The sequence below is a fragment of the Cariama cristata genome, unplaced genomic scaffold, assembly GCF_000690535.1.
Source record: "Cariama cristata isolate BGI_N322 unplaced genomic scaffold, ASM69053v1 scaffold6258, whole genome shotgun sequence".
Taxonomy (NCBI): domain Eukaryota; kingdom Metazoa; phylum Chordata; class Aves; order Cariamiformes; family Cariamidae; genus Cariama; species Cariama cristata.
The window spans coordinates 17,775-39,157 of record NW_009629353.1 but is presented as its reverse complement, the minus strand read 5'-3'; the positions used below and the strand labels follow the sequence as shown (position 1 = coordinate 39,157).

Here is a 21,383-nt window from a genome sequence, read left to right as displayed (position 1 = left end):
AGCATGTGAAGAAAGAATTGAGAATGAAGTGTTGCATGAGTGGTGGCTGCTAACGTGATCAAGACTTGCTGGTCACAAACTCATCAGAGCACTAGGCAGATCTCCTGTCAAGTGACTTTATAGCTAAGAACCACTCCTGGCACAGGAAAGCCCGGATTGATCCCAAGTTGAAATCAGTTCTAATATCAATTCCAACTGCAGAAGCTGCAAGTTTGATTCAGCTCAAGCCAGAGATCAGAAAGGTTCGCAGTAATGCATTTCGCTAGCCAGTTGTCCTGATAAAGATAGGGGAACATATCCCTCCTTCAGAAATGTGGAAACATAGCATCAATGAAGGCCAACGACAGGGAGACCAAATTGGCCCTGCTTTTCTGAGGGACTTTTCAAGCACAGATCAGGTTGTTAACCCTCTTTCTTCTGCAGAGGCTCAAAAATTTCCCTTTCTCTTTCCCAGAATCAGAGGGAAAAGTTCTTCTGTCAAATGACTTCTGCTAAAGGAATTCTTGGGAACAGACCAGGCAGCAGAGCAGCAAGATGGGCAACTCACCCCAGTTCTTTGCTCGTAGTATTTGTGGTAATGCTACATCTGGCTAAATGCAAAAACAAAATTTATGAAGACAGATAGATACTTGGAAACAAACAAACAATACTCCTGACTACCCTGAAAAGGTATAGCGTGAATACTGAGATGCAGGGAATTCAAGAAAACTGGTTTTGATCTTTTACCTCTTTTGAAAATCAAGGCCATAAGCTTCTCCTAAGGCCTGCAATGATTATAAGAGGCCCAAGAAAAAGAGGTATAAGCACTGTTTTACAGCAACTGCTTGGGTGATCTGTTTCAGAAGAAACATTTTAAGACAGGGATTGAGCTTCAGATTTTAAAGACTAATAGAAAGGGTAAGTTGCTCACTGGGCAACTTTTAACACGTCAGAAGAATCACTTGTATCAGACCAAGAAACACGGACATCTTTTTTTAAGAAATGCTACAATATTCTGTTTTAAATATTTTTACAAAGCAGTCTTCAGCAGTGTAAAGGAGAAGGAACATGCGCTGAAAGTGACAATGAAGGCTTGAACCTGAAGATCTCAGGAAGCAAAGAATTGTAAAGCCAAAGAAAAGAAATAAAGAAGTGAAAAAGGAGTTGAGAATATGCCCTATAGTTAACTGCCAAGGCAATGAAAGTTTCTGGTCTTAACTGTGATGCACAACGACCCAAAAATACGAATGTATATATAGACAATTATTGACATAGAAAACAGATGCTCCCTGTCCCTCAACCTGGAAGAGTCTAAATTGTAGTAAAACATTGTTTATATTAAATCACAAAGCTTCTAACTTTAGACACTAAAAGTCTGGCGTTAAAAAAAAAAACCCACAACAAAACAACAAAACCAAAAAACCCTGATAAGCCTCTACACTTTATCAGTGCAACAAATAAAGTGAAAAACCACTGAGGAAAATAAACAGTTTAAGGAGCAACACATAAATGAGGAACACAGTAAAAACCACAACCTGCTGAAGATTATTAAACTGTCTTAGAAACATAGGTTCCTGAAGCCTGTCTCCTACTAGCTGTATTTTCTTGTTCTGAGTTGCAAGGGAGCTACACATCACTTACAATTAAATATGACCTTTTCACACAAATATCAGTGACTATGTAATTTAATTTTAGGTATTTTAGAAGCAGAGAAAGCACAAGCATGTATCAGATCTTTCACAACTGTATACTATGCATGTATACTATGGATACAACTTCTTTCTCAAGATTTTTCTCCAGCAACCCTTATCGAGTCATTGCCTAGGAAACAGTAAGTTTTACTATGTTCTGTAGTCATTAAAATCGGTTTTTGCTGGATCAGCTTTTGAGAGCAAGCTACAGACCAGAAAACAAGAAGACTTTTGTTTCTTACCTGTAACGTTTTCCCCAGACCCATACAGTGAGCAAGAATGCATCCAGAACCAGGAGATGTCTTTGTTTTTTTTACAGATTCACAACAGCAATCCCACATGAACTGAACACCTGAAGAAAATAATTGAAAAATTTCTAATTAAACATGCATTTTATTGAAGTTCACCTCGTAAGAGATAGATGTAATCACTGTAAGATCATGATAACTCTTAGAAAAGCAGTGCTCAGGATAATTGATTCATTTCTGTCCAATGGGTTGTATGTGGGATGATCTTTGCCTTGAACTTCATTATATTCAGAGTTATCACTGGAGATGTGGCAACTGTGTTAGAAAATATTACTTTGCAGACTGCAGATGACTGCTATCTTGAAGACAGAGAGAAAAAGAGGAGACAGAATGAAAAGTGGCAAGGACTTCATGAAAAGACTAAAATGATCTTGGTAAATTAGCAAAATCATCTGAAACTAACTAGAAGAAATTCTGCCAAGACAGATCAGATGTGCAGTTCTGTGCTTAAAGAAGGAGAAAAAAAAAATCAACTAAAAACTCTGACAGCTGAAAAAGGAAAAGAAATACATGCTGCATAACAAAACGCATTAACGACATGAGGGTCTGACAGGTGATTTTTTTTCTTCTTTGCAATGTATCTACTGGGGAGTTGTATTCTGCCATGCTATACTCAACACAGATGAGGCTGCAATTTGACTGCTGTGTCCGGTTCAGGGCACTTCCCTTTAAGAGTTGAAGCAAGTCCAGAAGCTTCTTACTAAAATGGAAAGCTTGTAGATTATGAACTCTGAGGAAAATTTAAAATAACAGAATGAGCTGTGAATAAAATTATGATTGTTTATTCTCCCTTTCTCCTTCTTCACTAGAAACAGAATATGGAAAGAAGTTGGCTTGATTTGCAGCCATGTCAGGTACCAGAAAAAAAAATTCTGTTGAGAAAGCCAGGAAAATACTGCAAAATTTTAAAACCTTCACTGAAAACTGTAAAAAGTGAATATACTAATTCCTCAATAGAATGGGTAAACATATATTCGATTCTGCCTCAGTGTGAAGAAATAGATGATTCTGAGGACCCTTCTAACTTTAAATTTTTAAGGTTCCTTGCTTGTAAAACAGAACTATGTATCGCTGATCTCATTCACTTCTGTTCAGATGTTCCAAAAATAAAGCATTAAACCTGACATTCTGGCATTTGCCTGCCATGGAGTTTTTCTTATGATTCTAATTCAAGTTGCATAAGGCAGTGTACCAGTGGAGGGGAAAAAAAAAAAAAAAAATTAAATTTAAAACTCTCTTTCCTTACCATCTACTTGGTGTGGTTTCAGTCTCGTAACTATATTCCTGTGAACCTGCACTAATGGTTCTTTGGTTTCTTCATCTTCATCTAAAACCAGCTTAGTTGTAATGGGACATTTCAGAGGTGAAGCATCTTCTATCTCTATCACCTATAAGCAGAAACAGGGCATCACAGGAATACGTCACACATGATTGTACCAAGCATTTGACAGACACCAGCTTTAGCAAAATTTGAGCTTGGAATTTATTTAGTAAAAAAATCCCTTAAATTCTTTACCATGCATCACAACTTACTTTGGGAGAGTGTTTTTCCCCATGGGATATAAAGCAGTAGGCAATTGAAACAGCTTTCTAAAGATCCCAGTAGCCTTAAATAAAACTTACCCATGTTAACCTGCAGGAAACTGCAAATAAAATTTGTAGTTCACAAGGCTACACAGAACTACATTTAAAATTACTTATCAAATTAAATTGAGGTAGAAATATGTCATCTTAAATATCATCAGTAATTCAACTTCCTAGCATTCTGCAAAGAAAACAGAACATACCTCTCTCAATTTCTCTCTCTCCCGTTCTCTTTCTGCTATACGTTTTCTTCTTTCTTCTTCTTCTTTAAGTGCATTTTGTGTTTCTGTTCTAAGCTTATCATCTTTAATAATTTTCCTTATTTTCTTCCTGCCTTTTCCAGGAGATTTTGAATCATCATTGTCCTCACCCTCAGAATTACTCTATTACAAATTAAATAAATAAAGTATTAGCAATAAAATTATGGCACAGATCATCAAATCCTTCATTTTTAGACAAGCTCCCAAAAATTTTTATATACACAGGTGGAGTTTAGCTCATGAGAAAAAAAAGATACCTTTTTTTAAAACAGGTTAGCCAGCATGACAAAAGAAGTGCCACCTTAACTGTAATGTGTTCTGACACATTAAAGATAAGCCCAGCTGTGCAAACTCAGAACTGAAGGCACTGTTATCATTTGATAGCAACTAATCACTATTAATAAAGAACTATTTTTCTGTTCTAGTGATGCCAGATCAGATCAGCTATCATCTAACTCCACATAGGAAAGGAAACCCTAATGCTAGAAAAGCTTTAATCTACTATTTGTGTCATCTTCCACACTTAGTTTAAAAATTTCATTTACTTAAAAGATATCATGCATTTTTATCAAGATCTAGACAGGAAATGGTTTTAGTTAAATGCAATGTTTTTTCTCCATAATGGTGCCATTTTACAAATTTTAGCACTGAAATAACATAGAGAAAAGTTTTATTTTTTTACCGTAGTTTGTACAGAGCTGTTTGAGATACCCAAGTCCCTAAGCAGTTGGCAGAAAAGACAGAAACTCCTTTTCCCACTTATTAATTCAAAACACAATACAGTACCTTATTGTTGTTTTCACTTGAAGAATCCTCTTGAACCTTTATACGCCTTCGTTTCTTTTTTTGTTTATAACTGCGCTGGTTTTCTTCCGCCTCAGCTTTCTTGGCAGATCTATTAAAAAAAAAAAAAAAAAGGCAGCAGTATTACTGATTAACAATAATAATTCATTGCCTCACTGAAAAACAATGATACAAAAAGTATACTAACTACATTGCTGATTAACAGAATATATACTCCTTTTGTGCAATCAAGGGTTTCCTTCAAAATTCCTTCCTCACCCTCAACTCACTGGACACACATGGCAACAGTCTATTCCAGACAACCCTGAGGAATCTCAGAATTGTCAAGTATTAGTTTTCTACTGCAATCCACCATTCCTCAACTGACACTGACATACTTGGCATAAAAATGCTCATTTTTTGTTAATATTTTTTTCGTACTGGCTCACCAAATTGCTGCGTACCACATACTGTGGTACAAATTCAAAATTCTCACATTTGCTGCAAAGTTAATTAGCAGATACCAAATTACAGACAAGTATCATCAAAGGTTTTAAGAAACAATCCAAAGTCTTTAACTTTTGACATCTCACTGCCTAAACTGCACTATTAAAAACCAAAACCAGAATAAGCATAGTTAAATTTTATTTATACCTTGTTCTTGGACGTTGGTCATCTTCAGACTCACTGACTTCTTCGCTAACTGCGGACTCATGAAATTCAGAGTCATTTGAATCATCACTGCTCACTTTAAAAATAAAGCATGATTTCATGTTGAACTTCATTGCAAAGTTAGCAACATTACATATCTTCTAATTATACAACAAACTGTGTAAGATCAACAAGCACTGTAAAAGTTCATTTCAGACAGTATGGGACCCATTAAACATACTAGTGAGAAGCAACAGGAACATAAGGGATAGAGAGTAGAAAAAGGTTAACACATAAGCGCTGGCCAAGTCCCAACAGACGGCATACTATGCCAACAAGACTTGAGGTCTTTATGCATGAATACTCCTACATATAGGTTGCAAGCAAATGACAGAAAGCATTATATTAGGAAGCATCACATTTCAAAGACAGTGGATGAGGAGGAGAGAACACAATGGGGAACAGTACAGGACTTCAGAAAACGAAAGATGATTTTTAGTTAAACAGAAGCTTTTGTTTCAAATGTTTTAGATTTAATTTTATAATCATACTTCACATTTCATGCAAACAACCCTTATTTACTAACAACATATGCAATTATATTACTGTATTTATGGCCTGAAGTTTCTTGCAAGTTTAAAACTGACTCAAAATACAATTAAAAATACGTCTAAACTAGCAGCATTAGGTAATACTTCCATAACTACTTTTAGGAGCGATCACTGGCATTTACAGGTAATTAAGACCAGCATGCCAATTAGCAACTTCATAATTTCAGTTTGACCTTCAACACAGTGGAAAGTTTAACTGTTCTATGAATAACAAGGCTTAAAACAAGGATTGTTTTACATACATGGGGAAATATAATATTAGTAACATAGGGCTACAAAATGGCAAGCTGAAATAAAGTATATTGTTCTAATTGAGACTAGTGAACTTAAAAGACTTACACTAAAGAATCCTGAGAATTAGCCTGGCTGCATCTTATTTGCACCTTGCCACTGTAATTTACAATTACTTTTCCTTGAAAGAAATGTTGTTGGTAGAATTATAATTCCATAAGGGAGGAAAACCATGAATACACATTCAGATAAAAATGAGAGTTTTCATGAAGCAAAACAATAAACAAATTGCACTGCATCTTTTAGTCTGTGGAATACTGCAAAAGATGGCCAGCACTAGTGCAACACTAAGAACAGGAAAGTACTGTGCACCTTTGTCCGCTGGTCATGAAACACTATCAACATCTACACCGATCAACGCAGCAGTAAGCATTTATCTTGACCATCGCTCCCCTCCTCTGCTCAAAATGATTACATGCAAGGGGCTGGCAGATTCTTTGTTTTCCTTTTCACTGCTGCACGCAAGAAGTCAAAGTCAAGCATCACTTCACAGTGCCATCTGCTGTTCAACTACAGCTTGCGACATTTAACTTCTAGGATGGAGAAACTTCCCACGCGCAAGGGTCTACTAACGGCCCAAGTTAAAGGGAGATAAAGGACAAGATCGATTTTCACAAATTAGACATACTGGGCTTGCCTCCACTACTTAAGATTAATATTCTAAGACTTAACAAGATTAATCCAACTCAGAGGACAGAGAAAATGGAGAGAGCTGCATTTGTATTCAACATTTTAAATAAAATTCTTTATCAAACACAGATAAGAGAATTATAGATTTAATACACAAGAAAGTTTATACAGAGATTTAAAAATTACGGAGTTCCAGATCTCCATTCTGAAACACTTTGGACTTATTTTACAGAAGCAAGTACTTTGTGACAAAAAGCATTTGGATTATGTACCTTTCCTTCTATTTCTGCGCTTCCCTTCTTTTTTGTCTTTTGGTTTCACCTTTTTTTCTTCACCAGATTCTCCATCACTCACTGTCAGCTTGTGCCTCAGCAGTCTGTGTCTGTATCTAGGCTTCTTTGATTCTTCTTCCTCTGAATCCGATTCAGAATTATCTTCCTTTTCATTCTCTTCTGTCAGAGGCAAGAGTCAGCACAATATGCACAGAGGTCATTTCCTTCTTACTTAAATTTGCCAAAAATTAAGATCTGCATTAATTTAGGCTAAATTCTGTGCTTTTCCAGGAAATTATGGGCAACAACATACTGTCGTTCCCTCAAATTTTAAGTATTTTATGCTGCCTGAACACTTGGAATGTCTGTTCCAATGATCGTACATGTTAGTCAAATCTCTCCCATGCATTTGCATGTGTTACTGTTCTGTATGGACTATTCCTCACAAATCCCTAGGACTTCTAAATTGGTTAGAAAAATCAGACTATTAGCATAAAAAATACACTTACAGAAGATTAAGAGTGATGATAATCCTCATGATCATGTATGTTTGCCTCTATTTGGCAACTATCTATCAATATCAATGACTTTTTTTTTTTGTTGAAAACTGAAGAAACTTTAATGATTATAATTTTCCCAAGCGACCTTTGAAATTCTGACAGGCGCTACAGCACCACTTTGTCCCAGATGCTTTTTGGTGCTCACCATCATCTCCTGTGTTCTCATTTTGCTTTCCAGTTCTCTTTTTTCCGTCATCCGATTCATCATCTGAGGATGCATCCTCATCAGAAGAAAGATTGGCTTTGATTTCTTCTAAAAGCATTTTCTTGGCAATTCTTTGAAGTAAAACAGAAAAAACTATTTATTCCATTGTTCAAGTAAATCTATGAACGATAAGTGTAATCCTACACCATTCAGAACTTCAAAAAAAGGGTTGAAAGCTGAACAAAGAGAGGGACACATGATGAAAAGTCATTGTAGTAAGATAGGATACACCAGCAAAAATCTCCTGTTAAATGTAACATGTTAACTTGCTTTTAGAAAGCAAATCTGTACAATGCTTCTCAAAAAAAGAACTTTCATGCTTTACAGCAAGACTGGAGACAGCTATAAAATGTACAAACTTCAACATTTCATTTTATTTGTTCTCTATTTGGGTGGACTCTCATCAGTTCTGGGATAGGCACCTATATGAATTCTAACTGTAACAAGAACGTGAAGATACTGCAGACCAAATCTTAACACTTCCCCCCCCCCAATGGTTAACATGCTTCCTTGATTTAAATCAATGAGATTAATTTCCTGAGGTACTGAATCTACTTGACCAGTGTATATGTAAACAGTAATAGTTTTAAAAACAGTGTATAACTGAATGCACATTTTAAACAAGGAGAAAAAGATTAGCGCAGTATATATTAACTCACAGGTTTAATAAAAAATTATTACTCTACCTCTACATAGCTTGCTTTCAACTGTGTTACCATTCTAATGGCCTGGGCCCACCCTACTGCAAAAGAGATGCTGTAGTAATTGAAGCAACTCACGATGTCTCAAGATGAGCTGATATTCAGTGCCTCAGGGAAAAAAATCCACACTGAATCCCTCATGTAACTACAAGCACTTGCATTATAGCAACTATAGCAAATAAACGTATGTGTATATACACATACACACAAATAAGTTTTATCAAACATTATGGGACCTGAACTTCAAAGAAAAATTACGATTTGATTTCCTGTTCCACAAACTGTTCACTTTGCTTCTCAGAGTTTCATTTCAGCACAAGGATGTTTTCAGCTAACGTACAAGAAGTTACTATGGAAAAATGGTTTCTTTACATGCTCTTGCAACATAAAAAAACCTTACATGAATCTATGCAAGGCAAAATAGAAAGTGATATATCAAAAGCACAGGAAAAGAGCGGACCCATCCAAGAACTCACCATTCGAGGGGGAAAAAAAAAAATCCTGAAAGAATGAAACTAGGCCTTCCTCATAGAAGTATCAGAAATGTTTTAGTTTTCATTCCATGGTCATAAATGAAAATTTTCTTTTTATAGGTCAAATCTGGTCTGTCTTGCCTTTCAGGAGAATTAATGTATACTGTATATACATAGTTCAGAATGGGAAAGCTTTTATACCAGTCAAAACAATAGTTCAAAAACCATGAACCTGAACCACAATCTAGGCTGCACTTGGAAATGGCAAAGGAACAGTGATCTCTTAAGTACAGCTTCTTATACATTAGAAAATTGTTACTTTCATGTAGCACTACAAAATAGGTTGTGAAGAATCTGTATTTCACTTTTCAGCATGTAATGCGTCCCTAAAACAAAGGAGCTTTTCAAAGGGAATTTGCCCAAGGTATCTTTCCTAACTAACACTTCACACCGTATTTTCTGGTTTTTGAGTGGTAGTATGTTTTCCAAAAAGATTGTAATGCTGATGTATATTCAGTTATTAAAAGATGGAAGTAAAATGGTTTAATAAACATTTAAGACCCCTCAGTGAGTCACAGACTCATCAGCATCCAAAATACCCCCTCCTCTTTTGAGAAATGGCTTGTGAAGAAATAGCTGATTAAAACTTTAAAATGTAGTACACTTGGTAAGCTTTAATTCTCTCTCTCTCAACAGAGCACAGCGTGAATCCAGTGAAACTTACTACAGCCCACAGATAAGAAACATCCTCTTCCAAATGTTTTTTGCATTAGGTCCTTCCAGAGGATTTGGAAAAGACTCAGGTTTGGTTTTTTGTTGTTTGTTTGTTCGTTTTTTTGGTGGTTTGGTTTGGTTTTCTTTTTGCAACCTACCACATCATATATAATAGCAACAGGAATAAACAGCTCCTTATCTAAGAAATTAAGACTATTTCTTCCATCTCTTAATGGTCAGAACTTTTTCTTCAAAATGAAACTGCTTGGAACATCACAGGTTGGCTTCTCTTTAAAAGCTTTTAACATAAATTATTAACCTTGAATGCTACTCCAGGAAACGCAGACAGCAGCAGTTCAGCTACTTTTCTTGTTTAAAAAAATAACAAGATCATCACCAAAGTTTTGCTTTGGAAGAGAGAGGAAAAAAAAAATCCACTAAGAAGAACTGCAAAATTTTAAAATTCTAAAATTCAATCCTGAAAGTACTGCCTAGTAATACTGTCTTTCGCTTAGTTTGGATTGTTCTCAATTGCGTTAGCAAAGTTAACGCAACTTGTACATGGGTAACAATACTTACCTTTCATACAAGTCACCTTTAAAAATTTACTTATATATTTTTAAACAACAATTGACTTTGCTTCTTAACAAAAGACACCATAAATTTGTTCTTTTATGAAATATTTAAGAAAAAAAAGAAAAAAGCAAATGTATCATTCACCTAAAAATATCATGCACAAAATCTACTATCCATAAACAGAAAATGCTGTTATTTTCCTACTAATCATCACAAGCACCAACCAGATGGGGTAAAGTTTTTTTTTCCTAATTAATTATTTATAATAATATTGATTAGTAAGTTACTGCGTTTATACTCTGCTATAGAAAATTAGACCTATTTTTCAGCTAGGATAAAGATTCAAGCACTTTGAATCAAACTGAAATGGAACTGTTTGTTTAGTGAAAAAAGCTACATCATCTTCAACAAGTTCTACTGGCATGATGTTACGCTAAAAATGTAAGACATTGTTGAGACATTCAGAATTTAAAAGATTCCTATTTTTAATGTAACTACACTATCTGACAGGAACTCAGAGTGTAAGCAATATTAGAACCAAACAGATTAAGCTTTGGAAATGCATCTGACAAATGACTGATACAACAAATGGCTTATATGAATTAGAATAAAGTGAGTACTGGACTCCTGAAACTGGTTTTAAATTAAATTATATGTGGCTCAGGATAATATATCACATTTCTGTTTTAAGATATAAACTCATTTAAAGTGACCAGGTTTCTAAGCGAAGAAATTTCATAGGCTAGCTTTAACATTTTAGTATTTGAATTCACATCAAACTGCAAGCACCAAGAAAAACAAGCTATGATAGTGTGAAAACTCCCTTGTTCACATTCTTCCCGAGAAACCCATGAAAATCAAAAGATACCATAATATTTACTCGGGTCAAGAACATAAAAGATATTCTTCGCCAACCAGATGTAACAGTTGAACACTACAAACAAATTTAATTAAGAAGCAATGAGAGCTGTATGATCTCCAGTACAGGACTTTCAGGTAGTTTAAAAAAAAAAAAAAAAGAGGAAAAAAACCCCTTGCATTTCATTCATTTCTGCCATTGACCTGCTATGACCTCGAGCATGTCATGTTGCTCCGCTCCATCTTATCTAAACATATCAGGAGATTTGTATAAAGGACATTTTCCCAACATGTATTTGTATATTGCCTTACTGAATGGGACTGTAATCTCAACCAGGACATACAAAACCATCTCTAAAATAACATAACAGTATATATGTAGGATTTTATATAGATCAGGATTTAAATATATTTCACCTTTGTAAGAATGACACCAACAATATACATTTATAAATAATGAATTGGGTACTATGTATTTTTTAACTTCTGCTAAAAGAAAATATTTTTAAAAAGAGATAGGCAAACTGTAAGTTACCCAGGGGTTGCTTAAGTCAGAGTATAGGACTACTTTAAATTATCCTTCAGACATTGCCACAAAAACGGAATGGTAGGTGCAGCCTCTCAGTATGCGGATAATTAATTATAAGTCCACATGATAATTTGCACCATTCTTGTTCATGAATTCTAGAGCACCAATATGATGGACTCATTCATAGAATGTCAAAAATCTTGGTTACACAGTGCTGCCACTGCAAAAATAATTTTTCTTCTTAAAAGGGCAGAATTTTAAGTATTAGTTAATTATCATGACATATTAAATTTTAAGTATTAGTTAATTATCATGACATATTATCACCAATCACGTTTAGTGTTCATAAATACCTACTAAATGTATGTAGAAATAAGCCTTTGGGTGGGGGAGGACATTTTTATGTGGCTAATAAAAGCCACCATTCTTTCAGCTAGAGCACTACTGAATTAGATGGGCCTTTGGTATATTACTAAAAAATTTAGAACCATTTAAAATATATTTCAAGAGATAAATATTTGGATGAAGTGTCATATATGTTTTAAAAAAATAGTGAAAACTGCCAAACACCTTGTTCTAAATTCTGTACTGTCTGTGTTGAAACAGTCCGATTTTCAAGCTGTCAGAGTGGTATTAAATTAAATGCTTGGACAAGAAAAACGTTTTACAAAAATTTATTGCAACCATCAAATACTTAAAGGCATTCTGCATTAAATACACTATTAACTTCTTAATAAACAAAACTACTGCAAACATATTAAACAGTACCATTTAAAAGATCAGAAGGACCAGTAATAGATAATTACACAACATAAGATGAAAGCATACAGCACTGTATGTCATATTATGACCCACTTGGATATTGCATTTTGGCAAAGATGATTTCAAGACTATTAATATTTATGTCATGCACATCCAAAGGTATGCAAATAACAGAACATCTAAACTAGAGACTTGCAAACATGAGAGTTCCCACACTACAAATACCCAGTAGGTACTATGTACCCTCTTTGGCCTGGAAGAAAATAGGCAACTTAACTGAATAGTAGGTAAACTATTTCAACACTTTGTGTTGAGTAAACAGAAGAACAAGCTTTTAACTTCTTGAAATTTGTTCCACCTTTTTACAATTTATATATCTGATTTTGGTGCCAAGTACAACACGTGATGAATGTAAAATCAGACTGCAGTTACCAGTTAACATGTCTGAAAGTTGACAAAACTGTTTATTGACAAAATACCTCCCCATCTCACAAATATATATTCAAAATATTCCCTAAATAAAAACTTCAACAAAGATTCAGCTTAAAAACAAGGTACAGAAACTGATTTTTAAATCCCAAATTCATATTACTGATTTGTTTTTATGAATTGGGTTAACTCATTTCCCAATATAGCTCTTAAGCTAATAATTAAGATCTTGTCAGTAACATTTGTAGGGTAAACATTGAAACTTTGACAAAAGTGTATCGGCTTAGTTATCAACCAGAAACACTTGAGAAACAAACAAAGAAGAAAAAAAGAGGGGGGGGGGGGGAATCAAAACAGGACTGAAATTAAAGCATCATTTAAAAATAATCTTGTATTACCAATGTTTACATGTTCTGCTTACAACCCTGTGCTGTCAAGTCCCTAAAGAGTATCTTTAAAAGCTGAATTATTTGATTAAATTTGATGACTGAAAATAAGCAAGAACTACATCAGCAGCAACATTTTGATGCCAAACTGAGGTCCGTAAAGGATACAAAACTGTGTTTTTAGAATTTACTTCAGCCACAGATCAAAATATACAACTGTGAAATAAAGATAGCGTATTCTAAACTAGTAAGGCTCAGAAGCAGCAGACTCCATCAGCAACTGTGCAAAGCTATGAAGCTGGTCCCATACATGCTATATGGCAAAAAAAAAAATCTGTTTCTGAAATACGGTATAAAAATTTGTTGAACAACTCTTTAGTCTAACTACAATAACTTCCAAAAAGAAACTGTGGCTCATAATCGAGCAATACTTTGTGTTGTGTATTCACTCATTAGGAAACAAAGCTTTTACATCTTCTAGCCAGGCTAATTTTGATAACTACAATGGTATAGTAAAATATGATGTGTCTTAACTGACTATATCTTACATAGATTCATTTTTCTTGAACTTGAAACTGAAGCAATACATAAGCCACAATTCTGAAAGTATCTATGCAAAGACTTAAAATGTATATGTATAATTAGTCTTTTTAATACCAGTTGAGCCTATGCACAGTGCTTGTAGAATCAGGGCCTTAACTATCACATTAGTCACTTTAGGTATTCTTTAGTGGATTAAAACTCAGTTTAATTAACAGCTGAAAATATCTAATACTGTCTTCTCCACATTTGTGTTTTCTCTTTATTGAGAAAAGGTGTTTCAATTAAAAAAAGCAAAGTGTGTAACAGTTAATAACCAAGTTCAATCTGCAAGTATTTTAAAACTGCATATTGCACAGATGCAAATTTTTACCTTCTATTCACACAATTAGTTGAAATTCGCATTTATCAGAAATAGGTTTTACCTGCCTGAACGAAATACTTGTCACAAACCTCACACTTTCAATGGGAACATAAAATGGACAGTGCTGCAGTGCATTTATAACACACCCTATGCAAGGTGTGTTAGCTAACACTTCTAAATACTTTCTTTGCATTTCTGGATTTTGGCCTCTGTTTTCTGGCCCCTTGTTCAAACTTGCGGGAAGCCCGTGATCGAGTCTTTACAAGGCAGGTAGTCGTGGTTTTTACAACCTGCTTGCTCTTCCGTTGCGCCGGTTTGCGCCCACGCCTAGGGTGTGTTATAATCTTTTTTAAGTCCTTACGGATGGTATCATACCTATTCTCAGGATCGTCATCATCATCATCTTCCTCCTCCTCCATTGGAACAGCCCTTGATTTAGTCTCTCCCTCATCTCCTGGAGGAGGAAGGGGAAACAAAAAAACCAGAAAACATGAACGCTTAATGCATGTAAAATAAGCGATAAACAGTACATGAACTATTGTCTCCATCATGAACTCCTGTATAAATACAGCTCGGTAATACCACTACATCTCCACTAGCAACAAAACCATCAGTTACCTATCTTGACATATAAAAATAAATATTTTTTAATTAATAAAAGTATCTAGTTTTTCAAGCAGCACTTTTATCCACATTATGCTTGCTACTACACACAATCTGCAATTTTTTCCTTATTACATACTGCGAAATTTGGTTTTTTACACCAAAACATACAGAGTGAATACCCCATTTAGGATTCAGAAATTAAGTTTCCTAAGAAACATCATTAGCTTCATTTCAAAAGCTCCACTACTGAATTTGTGTAAATTGAAAAGAAGGGCCAAACAAATACATTACAGAATCACTTACCAAACTTATTAGGTACCCTGCTGCAATTAAGAAGTACTTGAGAACAATAATCCTTGCCTTTTTTTTTTTGCTTTCAGAGTATCAAAAACAATGCATGTACATTTGGTGTGTATGTGTGAAGACTTACATTTTAAAAACTACACGTGCTATCCATACTGCAAATATCAAAACTGAGCTGCACTACATGGATACTGTCTCATATGGAAAGCACGTCAACATCAACAGCATTGGATACATAACAGAGAAAGAACCGCACGGTATGACACCTGCCTTTAAGCTCCTCTGCACTCTCCTTGCTGAACTGAGAGGAATTCAGATTATTTCTAGCATGCTCCCAGGTCTTCCTCCTTTATTTTCTCTTGTTCTTCTGATTCACATATAAGCAAATCAAATCTGCTAGTTAGTAAAACTAAGCTTAGGAAAAGAGACCTCAAAATCCTAAAGAACTGAGATCCCCTCATTCATAATTTCTACTGTTTATTTTCTACCTGTGCACAATGGAGTAAAACTAGACTGCGAGCGGCTTGCTCCAAGTTATTTTAACATACGCTTGTCTTGGAATTACCGCTAGTCAGATGTCTGACAGGACTGTATAAGAGATGATCATTGAAAGTCCCTCACTCCTGGGTTTAGATAAATAGAAGTGTCCTGTTAGTTAAACCAGATTCTAAGTCCCATTCAACAATGAACCTACATAGCTTACTCAGACACAGAAAAAACTCTTTTTATTTACCTAATAAGCCAAAAGCAAACCGAAGAGGAAGGGCAAATTTGCCTCCTCTTAAAATAATATACCAAAGGCAGATTCTTAATATAATTATACAATAACTAAGGTTGGAAGACACTTCCGGACAAAACCTACTCCAACTCCATGCTCAAAGCAGAGCCAACTCCAAAGTCAGGTGAGTGGCACGGGGCCTTTGCCAGTCAGGTTTTGAGTATTTCCAAGAACAGGGATTCCAAAATTTGACAGAGGAACCAGTTTCAGGCTTTGACCATCCTCAATGTAAAGAATTTTTTTCCTAGTATCTAATCAAAGTCTTCCTTGCCAAAACTTCTCACGACGGTCTCTCACCCTTTCGTCATGCATCCAGTTCAGCCTTCTCTGTAAGTACCCACTAGGTGATCAGAAGACAGCAATTACGACTCCCCATTTTTAGCATTCTTTCTCCATGCTCAACCAACCCACCCCTCTCTAACTACCGTCAATCATCCCACATCACCATCTCATTCTTCCAATTTGTACACTGTTACCCGTCTCTCCCATCCAATAATTATCCAATCTTTCCACTTGTGACTTGCAAATAAAACAATCGCTCCCACCACCTCAGACACCTTCGATATATCACAACCAACTCTTTCCTCCTGGGTCATTTCAATACCAAGTCTATGAACATACGCTGTACATGAGCAATTTTATTTTTAAAGTATTTTTCTTTGATGATTCAGTGATGCTGAGAACTGTTGCATATGGGTTACTGTCACTGAGTATCATCAATTGTCTAAGTACAGGGAGAGTTTTTAAGAGCTGTGGCAGTCACCACACACAAGGTGCTGCTTCATTATCACGCAACCCATTCATTAATTGCAATCTCCCCCAGCACTGGGGAAAATATTGTTTTGGCAGCCATCAACAAAAAGCCCTGAAAGTCCCAGTGTTACATGCACAGAGATGCAACTACTTACTTTATCAGAGAACTTTCAAAAACATACATTACCTGACTGTATAACATGCAGAAGAAGAAACTTATTTTCCAGCTGTTACTCTACAATAATGCAAAACACCATTAATCAAACTTTGCTTTCTTACAGGGCTCTAAAGCCAAGGAAGTATAGCACATGTGAAAAGCAGCCTTTGCACCTGCAAAGATTAACAACTCTCCAGAAACTAAACTTTAGGAAAACTTTGGGAAGAAGTAGCTCAGCTTCAAGCTGGTAGGAAAAAGGAGGAACACTATGGTTAATTCAAAATCCGGGTGGTTTGCTTCTTGGGGGGGGGTGGGGGGTGGTGTCGTAGGGTTTTTGTTGGTTGGTTGGTTTTGGTTTGGTTTTTTGTTTGTTTGGTTGGTTTTTTTTAAGAAACTACAAGTAACAATCATCTCATTTTGCATTTAGTGTCTGCCTACAAGGGCTTTTCAGGAAAGCCAAAATGCAACTATGTCCCTTCTGCTATTTTCATAAACATATTGCTGGTTTATTTATTTTTCGTATAGTTGCAGCTTAGCGAACTACTGTATCTGAGCCAACAGTTGAAGTAAAGTCATGTACAAAAAGTTCTATGAAACATTATTAGGAGCAAACAAATAGGAAACGATTTACCTGTCACAGTAATTAGAACAGCAAATAAATGTCATTTTTTCTAGTTGAAAATTCGTTTATTAAAAACATGTGTACTGTCCATCTAATATGGAAACTTCCCTTCCTTTTTAAGTTCTTTAAAACCAAGCGTCCAAATTCAGCAGTTCTGAATTTCTAGTTTCCTAAGAGGTAAGACACTGATGAAGTAGTTCTATCTTGCCAAGAAAAAGAATTATTACTATTAAACCTGCTATGAAAACAATAAGCCATGACAGATTTCTGTTAACTGATACCAGCTGCTCTAAGGCTACATGGGCCTCGCGATGCACAAAGACCATCTACTTGATTTTTAAAATATATACTTCAATGCCGCAAGTCTTCAGTCATCTCTAGTGCGTAAGCAGGAGTTGACAAATTTGAGTTCACTAGGTACGTACTGCTTAAACCCAGCTTCTGCTAAATGGTACCTGGGCAGCCAAAGAGAGGAACAGGCTTTTGAAAGCTGTGCTGCAAGGAAATACCTGCTGGAATTAAAAGACTACAGCTTCCCAAGCCTCTCTGTTTACAATGACATCTTTTTTTCAAGAAGTGACAAGCTGCACAAATTGAAATGGGTGCTTCCAAATCAGTATCAGAAAACCTGACTGGAAATATTTAATTACCTACTTATGAGTATTTTCACTTCTAGATTATTAAATGTTACACAAATCTTACAAACTTCCTCTACTAGTATATTAATAACGCATGTAGATGAGCATCTTTTGCACACCTGATGACTGACAAAATCCTGTACCAGCAGACAGCATTAAGTTTTCAGTCACTGGCATAATTTTCTGCTCATCACTGCTTCCATCACCTGTTGAATTCTGTTCATCATTTTCTTCCTTATCAGATGAGGACGAGGAAGTGACAACCACCTTCTTTTTTGACACTTTCTTTTTTAAGTTACTCTTCTTACTTTCTTTCATTGACCCTCTTTTAATCTTTTTCTTATTGTCTTCATAAGACTCCTCATCAGAAGAGGACAATGAGTCATTCTGTTCTTTCTTGGAAATTTTCTTCTTGTGACTTATTTTTTTCTTTTCTTTAGTTTCAGTTTGTTTTTTACTCTGCACAGCATCTTCAGAAGAACTCTCCTCTTTTAGGGGAGACTTCTCAGGATCAGATGATAAATCAATTTGCACTCTTTTAGATACTCTCTCTGTTAAAGTCCTCCTTTTCTTTTCTTTAAACACTGGTTCATTTTTAGTTTTGTCATTTTCAGAAGAATTGCAACTTCCTTTCTCTTGAGATGATTTTTCAACATCAGAAGAGGAATCATCTTGTTCTTTCTTGTAACTTTTCTTTTTCAATTTTTCAGATTTCTTCGCTTTGCTTTCTGCTCCTTTTTTATTCTTCAATCTGTCTTTTGAAGAATCCAAATTGTGCTCTTTCTTTGCAGATTTCTCAGTACTCTCCGCAGAAGAATCTTCCTGTGCCTTTTTCTTTTTCAAATCCTTGCTCTTCTCAACTTCAGTTAGCTTTACATCTTTAGGACAACTCTCCTCTTTCTCCAGTAAAGACTTCTCAACATCAGAAGACTCATCATGCTTTCCCTTTGCAGTTTCTTCTTTTAAGTCTCTGTTTATCCTTTCCTTAGCAGCTGACCCCTTACCAATCTTTTTATCTTTAGAAGAATTATTCATCTCCTTCTCTGGGGAAGACTTTTCAGCATTGTCATCTTCAGAAGATTTCTCCCTCTGCTTGTTCAAATTTACCTTTCTCTTACTACTTGCTTTTTTCATCTGCTCTTCTTCAGAGGAATCATAACTATCTTCTTTTCGTGAGTATTTTTTCTTAGCTTTTTTTGCAGATTCAATTTTACTCAGAATTTTTATTTCTTTTTCTAACTCAGAATCATAGTTTGAAGAATCTGAATAGTTTTGTCGTTTCTTTTTAGCAGTAGCGGAATTTTTAGCTGATTTGCCTCTTTTAGCATCTAAATCTGAACCAGAACTGGAACTTTTTCGTTTTCGTTTTCCGTTTTCATCCTTTACTGGTTGATTCTTTAGAAAATTTAAAGTCTTCTGATCATTTGTTGATGCTTCACTATTGCTATCAATATCGGAAGAACTGTGACTCATCATAGCTACTTCTTTAAGAACAGCTGGCATCTCATCAGAATCTGAGCTATGATCTAATACATATGGCTTTTTTGATTTAGAAAGTTTATTAGGACTAGGACCATCAACAGTACTGTCAGAAGAATTTCTTTTATCATTTTTCCTCCTTGGTTGTTTTGAGGATTTTCTCTTACGTTTTTCATTACATGTGTCATTGCTATCTTCTTCTGAATTTGATGTTAAAGGACTGATGTCTGTTTGGCGCCTCAAAGGTGTGGTCTTCACACGCGGTGATCTCCTGAGATCAGATTCCTCTACAAGTGAAACAGTTTCATTCTCCGTGGAAGCTTCACTGCCAGCATTATGATTTTGTTTTACAGAATCACAGTTTTCTGCTCTAGGTATTACATCAACTTCCCTTACACTACTTGCCTTTTCTAGATTCCTGTCTTGATCTTCAGCTTTAACTGTAGACTCTGAAAGGGAAACAGGAGTCAGTTTTACAATCAATTCTTTCGTTCCTTTAGCCGAAGATTTTAACTTAGTACCACCCTTGGTATCCTTCATAGGAGTGTTCAGTTTCACAGTTGAATTTAGACTCTCATGATCTGTTCCTGCATTTCCACTGTCTTGCTCGTCTGATGTAATCTGAATCTCCATAGCAGATTCTAGAGTCTCAAAAATATCTTCAGGAACAGATGAGGGAATGGACACTATATCCATGTCTAAAGCCTCTGTACTATTAGGTTCATACTGAGGTTCTTCACTTCTGCCAGACCTTTTATCTTCACCAGAAGTACGTTTGTTATCTGTTTGTTCTGTTGTTGGAACACTTTGATCCATGGGCTTACTGTCAGGCCGTTCTGATGCAACTTTTTTCGGTGGCTTTACAGCGTCATCCTCTTTTAATGCCACATGTTCCTTTCCTTCATCTTTTTTCACCTCATTTTTTTCTGATCTGACATCAGGTTTTTTCTCTTTGGTATTTTTATCTTTGATTTTAACATTCAAAGCCTGAATCTCCAGGTTCAGACCTTCTTCTAGTGCCAGATGAGCTTTTTTCATGTCACTCAACACAGATTTAAAAGCTTTCAGCTGACAAAGTTGCACAGTTGGGCTTATTTCTACATTTTCTGCAGCATTTTTCAAAAAGCTTACAAAGCTAGAATTCAGATTTGCTGTAGTTTCAACCAGCTTTTTTGTTTTCTTAAGCAAGTCTTTTGGCACCATTAGTGCTTTATAAGAATATGTTAGTGAACCTGAATATGAATCATTTATTTTTTTTTCTTCACCATTACAATTTGAATTATTTCGTTTTGGAGAAAACTTGACTGTATGGTCATATATTTTACTTTTTTCACTTTCAACTCTGATCTTTTTTTTGTTTTGTTGTAGTAACTGTTCTAAATTTTCAAAGACACTGTCACATGCAGTGACCAAGTCCAACAAAGGCTCTGGATGGCAAATATAGCAGTGCCACTGGTTATTTTCATCGAGTATAGTCGACAGCTCCTTTCGACCCAGGTTGCGCAAAATGCACTTTTTACAGAAGGCGTTATGGCAAAAGTCACAGCAAATCAAATTTCCACCTTCAGCACACCACCTGAAATGAGACATAAGAAACATGGAGATAAGGCTCTTATATCAATAAGGTGACAAATTTCAGAAGTTTACATATTTTTCACTATTATGAAATGCAAACTCTTGATTAAAATTCAGGTGATAAACAGATATCCATTAATTGAAAACATTATTAAAAGTATGATTAAAAAGCACTCTATTGAGAATTGGAAAGTCAGAAAATTAAGGTATTAGATTAACAGTTCACAAAGTTGAAATGGTCAGTAATATCCAAACACAGTTTCAGCACTGATTTTAAGAAAGAGAAAAAATTAATTACATTTTGTTTTCCATGTT

The 21,383-nt window shown here is 35.4% G+C and overlaps 1 protein-coding gene across 1 annotated transcript in view; it reads right to left on the bottom strand.

Moving 5' to 3' along the window:
* ATRX (alpha thalassemia/mental retardation syndrome X-linked) overlaps positions 1-21,383 on the bottom strand; it is a 73,527-nt gene that overhangs the window by 37,736 nt on the left and 14,408 nt on the right. The window contains exons 9-18 of the mRNA XM_009705123.1: positions 18,804-21,069; positions 18,132-18,725; positions 14,533-14,603; positions 7,766-7,896; positions 7,061-7,240; positions 5,260-5,353; positions 4,609-4,717; positions 3,766-3,945; positions 3,225-3,366; positions 1,913-2,022 (exon numbers count right to left, since the gene is read on the bottom strand). Of these exons, the coding sequence (XP_009703425.1) occupies positions 1,913-2,022; positions 3,225-3,366; positions 3,766-3,945; positions 4,609-4,717; positions 5,260-5,353; positions 7,061-7,240; positions 7,766-7,896; positions 14,533-14,603; positions 18,132-18,725; positions 18,804-21,069 (3,877 nt within the window). The remainder of the gene's footprint in view (positions 1-1,912; positions 2,023-3,224; positions 3,367-3,765; positions 3,946-4,608; positions 4,718-5,259; positions 5,354-7,060; positions 7,241-7,765; positions 7,897-14,532; positions 14,604-18,131; positions 18,726-18,803; positions 21,070-21,383) is intronic.